Below are 9271 nucleotides of genomic sequence, written 5' to 3'. Positions count from 1 at the left end.
CCCATGAGCACCTTGAAGGCGTGTGGATTTTTTTTTATCAGCCGGCGACCAGAACAGCAGATCCAGGCTGTCCCCAGGAAGTGGCTCATCTCTCTCTCTCGGTCTAGCACGTTCCTCCGTGGACGTTCTCCAGCCAGACCAAACAGGAACACCACTGTGGTCGGACACGTCGTGCTTAATGCTCAAAGCAGCAAGACTGCACACTCTGGGCAAGCACGTGGTGCCGCAGAAAGAACCTACGGGCTTGGGGCTCTGGTTTGGTAATTTGGGGGGAGGGTCCAAGGAACAGGGGTTCACTCTGGGTTGGGTGCTGTCAGGAGATGGGGAGAATTCTTTGCTCGTGGATTACAACACATCTCACCTAGAACAGAGGAGGGCAGAGCTAAGGCCGTCACCAGGAAAGCAGCGGCGGTGACTCAGGCTTGGTGGGCGGGAGGAATGTTGGGTAGCTTTGTGGCCTGCAGGGACTTGGTTTTTGCCTGTGCTCAGATGAAATTACGAAGTGGCCTCGTTTTCTGTTGTCCCTTCATCGTGGTCACAGCACGACCTCGTCTGAGGCTGGTGTCCTGTGACATTGTGTCCAGCCAGAGAGCACCACCGCCCGGCTGGAGCACCAGGTCAGCTCCTAACAGCCAGAACGTAGCCGTGGCAAGCCAGTTCCTGCCTGTCGGGGCTGTTTTTCTCGTTCTCAGCCCTGTTTGGTCTTGTCTTTCAAGCCTGGAAGATGCGGGGGAGGCTTAGATAAAAGGAAGCCGCATAGCACGGTACCCCGGAACTTCTACTCTATGCTTTCCACCGTTTTCCATGGTTGTATTCTTATCCCCTCCTCACCCCCCGGGGGCCTGTGGAGAAGAAGCCCTTTGCCACAGACCGTTCATTGGCATCCTAACCCCAACGTGATGTCCAACATGTGACTTAGGTGACAGATCTCTAGCATCATCCGACCAGGATGCCACAGTGAGGACTCGAACCCAGATCTTATTAGCTCTGCCCAGAGCACCAGCGAGTGACCAACCCACGCTGGACCCTGAAGCTGACGCCAAGTCCCATAGGGCATTTCTGCACTTCTTCTGAATCGAGACTAAAATCGTCCTGTCGGCGATCTGGACCTGGGCAATCACAGATACGGCGTAGCCTGTGCAGGCCCAACATCAGCCAGAGGAAACGCAGAGCGGGCCAGGTGCGCAGTGAGACCCAGGCTCGAAGCCAAGCAGTGATGTGAGAAGGGTCCTAACCCCAGCCTCCTCCTCTGGCTCCTCTGAGAGCCACCCCCCTTACTCTTCTACATTCTGTACAATTTCCCACTGAAGGCAGATTCTGAGGTACGTTTGTATCTCGTGAACTTCCAGGCTTCTCAGGGGGCATAATTTAGAGCCCGGCCAATCACTGAACCTCCAGGAGGAGGGGGTCTCCTCCTCTCCACAGCCTTCACCCCTACTTCTGTGGAAGCCTCGAATGTTGAGGCCCAGACAACCTGCATCGACCGGCAACTCATACTTATTTTTGTGGTCAGGGCTCTGGGGTTGCAGAGATGGAAAAATATGCGGAAGCAACTCTTCGGGGGCTTTCAAACAATTTATTCTGGGGGTGGGGGGAGGAGGAGTCTTCACACAGGCTTCAAAACCCGTTAAAAAATATTTTTCTAGGGATCCCTGGGTGGCGCAGCGGTTTGACGCCTGCCTTTGGCCCAGGGCGCGATCCTGGAGACCCGGGATCGAATCCCACATCGGGCTCCCGGTGCATGGAGCCTGCTTCTCCCTCTGCCTGTGTCTCTGCCTCTCTCTCTCTCTGTGACTATCATAAATAAAAATTTAAAAAAAAAAAATATTTTTCTACCCCTCAGCATGGGAGACAGGCAACGCTCAACCTGGAGACCAGCTCTCTAGCGAAGAGATTTAGCTTGCTTCAGGAGGGATGAAGGCTCACTCTTAAATTGTTCCTTGTGTTTGTTATCTCAGCACAGAATGTTCTCTCAGGCAAGGTCAACTAAGAGACTTAATACAAATACAGTTGAGGTGGATCCCCGGAGGATTTGGTTAAATAGAAATAGTGGCCTCAACCATTAAATTATTTTGCCTCCTGCCAAGTCAAATCGACAGCTGTTTTCTTCTCCAAGCTCCCTACTACAAAGAGGAGGTAAGAACAAACAGAACAGGGTTTCAGCCCACAACGCAAGCGCCCAACCTTCCCATGGAGAGTCTCCATGGAACCTCTCACACGGCCTTAGGGGACCCCGAGTGCTCAACTGTATTTGTATTAAGTCTCCTAGTCCACTCGAGGTTGGGGGGGACGGGTAGCGAAGACGCATCCATGGAACTCACAACATGAACAGGATACCCCAGGGTCATCAATAAATACTTTATTATGAATCATCGTGTGGGAAATGAGCACAAAATTAGGAATTCTTTTTACATTTAATGTCATTTCTGACTCTGGTGTCTTCACAACCAGAATGAAGCTTTTCGTTTGTTCGTAGGCTCCTCGTGTGCTCCGTTCAAAGCACTTTGAAAACGTAAGGGAACTCAAAAAGGGTAATCAAAAGCAGGTTGGTAAGTCGACAAAGTCATTAGTCACATAGCTGGGAAACTCTCGTGCCCTGACTGGTTTTGCTAAAGTTTGGACAGGCTGTAATTATTTGGTAATAATGTATAAGGACTGTTTATTGGTAAAACTCTCTGTTAAGACTTTCAATATCCCTGGCTCCTTTGACATGAAATTAAGGGGCAAAATGCTCAGGTCCATTGCTGCAACATAACAGATTTACCCATTTTTAAAAATGTGTTGTCCCCCGATACAGCAGGCAGGGAGGCAGGTGGGCCTTCCCTCCAGGGAAGAAAGGACCCGGCCTGCTTTATCCAACTGCCCATCTGCTCCCTGAGACCCAGGCCAAAGGCCAAACTGTGCTCAGCTGTGAAGTCCCCTCGGGCACACAGTTTCCACAATTTAAATTTCTTTTCCACAGATCTTTTTTGTTTTCGTTTTTCCTCCTGAGGTAAGCAATGAGAAAAGGCGATCCTCTGCTTCCCCCTCTTCGTCCCCCAACTGCCAACAGATCTGGCGTATACTGGGTGCTAAAGGATCACTTCATTAGAGATCTCTCTCCACTTGGGGCATCTCTAGGACAGGTCTAATGGTTTGTCTTTAGTAACATCCCCACAAAGTCTGCCCTGAGGGCGAGAAATGACTTAGCAAGAATCTTTATTTCATGTAAATAGAAGGTGAAGGAAGGCTCCATTCTGTTACAGGTGTTTTAGTATCGATGTACGGATACTAAAACATTTTACAGGATAAAATGAACCCATCTCATTCCCCAGAAACCGGGTTCTGCGGGTGGGGGACACATCTGTCCTTGTACACCCCATTTAACAGATGGACAAAACCAGTTCTAGAAAAGAAAAAGCCTTTCCTAAGGTCTTCCCTTTCCTACAGCCTTCACGGTGGCTGCAGGTGACCTTCCACTCCAGGCCGGTTCAGCTGACTTGCCCCAAGAGAAGACGGATGGAAATTGGTCTGTGGGTTTTTATTGCCCATAACTGGGCCCAGGCCAATGCATTCAGATGACCACCTCGTGCTCACAGACCTCCTGAACAGACTGGCTGGGGGGGGGAGGGGCGAGCCTTGAGCATTTTAACTGCAGGCTTGGTGTCAGGCAGGCAGTGCAGGGAGGGGTGTGCACGCCCCACTGCGGGGGCCCACAGCTCAGGAACCACCCAGAAGCCTAGGCCTAGGGCTGGCTGTCACTACTACCACCGGGCCAGGACCGCAGCCCCACTGGTGCCTAGAAACCAGCTGCTGGAAGCCACTTTGTTTGGGGAACGGATCTTCTATTTCATAACCAGCAAAAGGAAATCTTAATATGCAGAGCCCCAGCTAAGGAATTCACCTGATAATATACCTGACTCTTATTCCCCTCCCCCCAAAATGATATCCTCAATTTGGTATTCCCCAAATACAGGTTTCTGGATTACTTCGGTTGATCTTTTTCACTCAGAAACAGGACTGAATTACCTTCAGAACACTGACTTTATCAACCTTGACAGTAGCACCGCATTTATCTATCACAATGACCAGAATGTTCTTTACATTGCTTCAAAATTAAGCTTGGAATGATTACCCAGACATGAGACTTGCCAATAAATCACATTTTATAAAAAAGGGTTTTGTTTTTTTTTTAAAGTCCATGTGTGTAACGTTACCAAGATATAATTCTCTAGGAAGAGAATTCCTATTTTATTTATTTATTATTATTTTTTTTTGCAAACAATTTTAGAGGCAGGGTGTTAAACTGATTGAAATTTCACAAGATTGACGTTATTGCTTAAAGTGCTTGAATTGGTTACATTAAAAAAAAATTAAGGTACAGATTATTCTTAAATAAAAACTAAACCTTTTCAGCAACAAAATCAAATGAATGCCACACAAATACAGTAACTATTTTGGTTACAAAGAAATGGAGGCCAAAAATAAATTAACGTAATACTGGAAAACAGAAATTTAATTAGGCAGAAAAGTAGGAAATAATTTTCCCTGACCCATGCCATTTACATGAGTTAATCACAATAGTGCTAATAAATGCCTTGACCATATAATAGCAAATGAGGGCAAAACATTTAGTGCACGATATTTTAATACACGTGAATATACAAAGTTGATCAAAATGCAATGTTTAAAGATAAAATCCATCTGTAATAAAGCTACACTCCAATATCTAAAATAAGTCCTAAGCTCCAGTTAGAACATAGTTCATTGTTAGGCATGCCCATGAAATTAAGCATATCCATGAAAATAAATGCATAGGGACCATTCCTGTCATTTTTTTTTTCCCATTTCATCTGAAATCCAAAATATGCCAGGCTGTAAAACCAAATACGACTGCCTGCCAATTTAAGCCAACATCCTCTTGTGTTGTTCCTTGGCTCTCTGAGAACCAGTCCACTTCATGCTGCCCTGGAATGGAAAATGTATCCATGTAGTAGGACCGGATGTCATTCATTTTGCCAAAACTGGCTTTTAAACAAATGCCTTTAAGCCAACTGTACCATAATCTAGATGCTCAGCTAGAAAGTAACCAATAAAGCAAATGTGTCCTGTCTTTTTTAAGTGGAAAACACTGTGACTTCTTTTAAAACCCGCAGCAGTTAAAAGAAATACAGCAGGCCTACTCACTCCTGCCAGAAAATGACACACAAAACCCCTGCCATTTGAGGGAATATTGCTGAGCCTTTGTGCTGGGAATATTGCTGAGCCTTTGTGCTATCGTTGACCTCAGAATGGTCTCACACATCTCACACCGTTCTCTGCTTTACACAATGAATGGGGATGAAAAATAATGTGTTTGCCTGCTACTGTCTTTAGGTAAAGTGAAATGATTTGGGGGAAATGTAGCTGCCTAGTGTTTCATTTACCGAAGAGAAAGAAATGACCAGATAGCTCTACAGCTTAAAAATCTGATGGAGTAGCAGTGGATGAGTGTGTTTTGGTCTTTCTCCAATCTTCTCTTCATGCATCACACAATCATTTTAATGCCTTTGCATTATCTTCCATACTTGTTTTTTTTTTTTTTCTAACCTCTATCCAGGAATACTGAATTTTAACTGATCCTTTCAATGTCTTCTGTTTAGTCACTAGGGAAAATTCTTTACACACATAATAATAATAATAATAATAATAATAATAATGGAAATGCACTGAATCTACAACTTAGCATTTAGATATTTACTTCTGTAGGCTTCCAATCGAAACTTTTGTTTTCTAATAAATTAGCTTCAAGAGTCATTTCAAAGATAATTTTAATAGTTTTTCTTATGAATCAGTTCCAAATATATTAGATATGAACCATTTTCTTTTTTTTAAACTTTGCAACCTGTGGTCAGATACATGGGTAAGATATAGTACAAACAGTTTCTTCTATCAGTCATCTCCAATTGCAAAGTGTCTCCTTAAAAACAGAATAAATACTCACCTTCCAGGTAAGTGATTACTGCATATGTTTCATGGAGGAAAAAAAAAAAAGACAAAATGTTTATAAATATGAATTTGCCTCTAAACAAGGCAAGGTATATTTTCATCACTTGTATAAAACAATAACATGAAGATCACCCTGTTTTTGTCTTCTCCAGTGAAAAGTAGAACATTTCACTTCAAGCATGAACAAATGAAGCATCGGCATGCTTATTTAGGTTCTGAGCAATAAACAGTTCAAGATATCTCAAAGACAAGAAATCCAGTTTTCATCTAGATAAAGTGCTATGCTCTTGTTACAAAATGGCCACCAACATTTTCGATTTCAATTTTAGTTCACATTATGCCAAACATCTGCATGTTCGTTCGCTGATTTATTAGGTAACAAAATAATATGTTCACAGTATATTAGAGTGAATGGAAGTCGACTGACTTCCCACAGGAAGCCAAGATCTATGACTCAGAGTGTTTGTAAGAATCCAAAAACCAGCTAACAGCAAAACACCAAATTGACCCTTTTAATAAAAGGTACCAATACTCAAATGATCTAATAAATACATATATAACAAAAGTGAACAAGGTAAAAGTAACTACAGTGAGATGAGGTTCTTCCACAAAAAAACAAAACAAAAACAAAAAAAAACCGTCTCGTCAAGCATTCTAGGAGTCTGAGCCAAAGAAACGCCACGGTTTTGTTCGCCCCTCCGCCCACCCACTCACACTTCCTGTGACCCCCCTTCATGCCCAGCTAACTCCGGTTATCCCTGTAGGGAAGGTTCCATGGTGGCCCCATGGCCCACCCGCGCCTCAGTCAACAGGCTGAAGCGTGAACAGGTGGACCTAGGCGGTGAGGGCCCAGTGCCTGTGTCCTTCCTGACAGAGAAGGATGGGTGCTGACTGGGGGACGACAGCTGTGCCGGGGGGCAGTCCCCGTGGCATCTCAGCCCCGCGACCACAGGCTGCACAACACCCAGCTGGGGGGACGCCTTGGGATAGCTTAGCGGGGCCAGAGAGAGGACAGATGCAACGCACAGGACCTCACGGGAGGGGACGGTCACTACAAACGAACAGCAGAGGGTTCTTTTCCTGACACGTGGTTTTGGTAGAAAGATAAGAAAAGTAACTTTTCACTTGTCCACACAAGCCTCCATCTCCTGCCCCTGCCTGCCCTGAGCCCCCCACCTTCTGGGCCTCGGCGATTCTTCAGGCTGGGTGAGCCCAGCCCGGGCACGGCTTCTCCTCACCCCGTCTCCACCTGGAGGAGGACCTCAGTGCTGAGGTTACTCACTTTTAAAACGTTCTCACTTGCACAGACGTAAAGCTGGAGTTGCGGCCCTGAAAGGTGAACATCTACCTAACTCTTCTTCTGTCCTTCTGTCAGACAGGAGGCAGGGCGGCTACAACGGGGGAGCAGAGCTTCCAGGGACACGTGAAAGGAATGCATGGAGACGCCATCCCGGGAGGCCCTCGGGACGTGGACTGTACATTCGCGGGACACGTCACTCTGATTCAGCCAGACACAGCCAGTGGTGGAACATTCACCCGATCCTAAAATTAGCAACTGTTACTCATACGCATCTTACTACGATCTGATTGCAGTTAAACTCTACCTCAGACTAAAATAAAACCACAAGTAGTGCTGCATGTAAAAAAAAAAACAAAAAACAAAAAACAAAAAACCAAAGGGAGAGAGAAAGTCTAACACAGCCAGACCACTGGACTTGGCGTAACACCACTGGTGGGCCGCTGGGGAGGAAAGTCTGCGGGGAAACCAGGTGAGAGGGCTTTGAACACCCCGCCCCATATGGAATTAGTCCCGCAGCTCTTCAGGTTATTCTCTTGACTGGTAGAATAAAATATATCCAGATTCTGAATTTTTTGATATATCCGATGTCAGGCCATAGAATTCTTCAATAGCTTGGGCATCTATTTTCTGCAACAGAAGAGAGATGAAACAATACAACTGTTTAACGTGATGACTGAGGGAAGGAAGGCAAAACGAATTGGGATGAACAAGCAGATGTAAGACACGCTGTTCTAAAATGACAACTGGGAACTTCCAACAGCGAATGGGTAATTCCGCAGATTTGACAAAGGGGCACGATGACATAAATCGTTGAGGAAAGCCACCCTTTCATCTATCAGGCCACCATGCGTGGGCCCTCTCTGAAGCAGCCAGCGCTTCTGTCTTCCAAATGGTGTGTGGGACGGGGGGACAAGGGGGGGGCAGGGGACGAGGTGTGGGGGGGGGGCTTGGGAATAACCCTAATTCTGTTAGATCATCAAAATTCATTGCCTTTAGTGTCACCCTAGGAGCTAAAGTGGACCTTGTCCGAGTGTGGAATTCTCTCCAGCTAGTACTGCTTTACCACAAAATCAATATATGGAGCACTTGAGTGCGATATAAAGATTTGTAGGTCCCACAGACTGAAAAAAGTGTTGTTTTTTTTTTTGTTTTTTTTTTTTTTTTACAATCAATATGAGGAAAATGTGGTATAATGAAAGAATCTGAATAGAATCTTTTATTTATTACTTGGTTTGTACTAGAGAGGGCTTCAGGTGCACTGGAAAATGGGACTCAATAAAAATGTGATTTCTGGGCAGCCCCGGTGGCACAGCAGTTTAGTACCAGGTCCTGCAGCCCAGGGGATGATCCTGGAGACCCTGGATCGAGTCCCATGTCAGGCTCTCTGTATGATGCCTGCTTCTCCCTCTGCATGTGTCTCTGACTCTCTCTCTCTGTCTCTATAAATAAATAAAAAATCTTTAAAAAATAAATAAATAAATAAAAATAAAAATGTGATTTCAGAGATCCCACATCTATAGCTGGTCAGTTAACAAGAGCACGGTATGAATAAGCCCCCACATCACACTCCTTCCTCCCTTTCCACAGAGAACGAAGAGCAGCAAAATCTAGTTTTGAGAGAAACATAAGTTGTTTTCAAGCCAGATTATGGGAAAACCGCCCTATGTTAGGAAATGCCCACACATACACAAGCCCCAAAATACAGTCTGCGCACGCCCCCGCCCCACTGTAGAGTCCTGTGCATACCAACCTCTACAATGTCATCATCAAACAAAAGCCAGAAGCCGTGACTCTTCACAATGGTAATATAATGCCCACGATTAGGACCACTGGAAAAGAACAAACAAGTCATCGAGTTAACGTTTACCTCTTTAGAAAACTACGCAGCTCCCTATAAGCAGGGATTTGCTAGAACAAACTAGGACAGAGAACGGGTACAGGTCACACCCGCTTCTGCTTGGCCACAACTTATGGAGGAAGACCCACGTGGCGGTGCTGTGCTGA

At 45.4% G+C, this 9271-nt stretch overlaps 1 protein-coding gene across 8 annotated transcripts in view; it reads right to left on the bottom strand.

The window, feature by feature from the left end:
• Positions 1-5772: 5772 nt before the first annotated feature.
• USP46 (ubiquitin specific peptidase 46) overlaps positions 5773-9271 on the bottom strand; it is a 99305-nt gene continuing 95806 nt past the window's right edge. For all 8 annotated transcript variants that reach the window (XM_072749003.1, XM_072749002.1, XM_072749004.1 and 5 more), the window contains 2 exons: positions 9018-9096; positions 5773-7894 (listed from right to left, as the gene is read on the bottom strand). In XM_072749003.1, coding sequence (XP_072605104.1) covers positions 7793-7894; positions 9018-9096 — 181 coding nt within the window. In that variant the 3' untranslated portion in view covers positions 5773-7792. The remainder of the gene's footprint in view (positions 7895-9017; positions 9097-9271) is intronic.

The sequence above is a fragment of the Vulpes vulpes genome, chromosome 2, assembly GCF_048418805.1.
Source record: "Vulpes vulpes isolate BD-2025 chromosome 2, VulVul3, whole genome shotgun sequence".
NCBI lineage: Eukaryota > Metazoa > Chordata > Mammalia > Carnivora > Canidae > Vulpes > Vulpes vulpes.
This window is presented reverse-complemented; position numbering and strand designations above follow the sequence as displayed.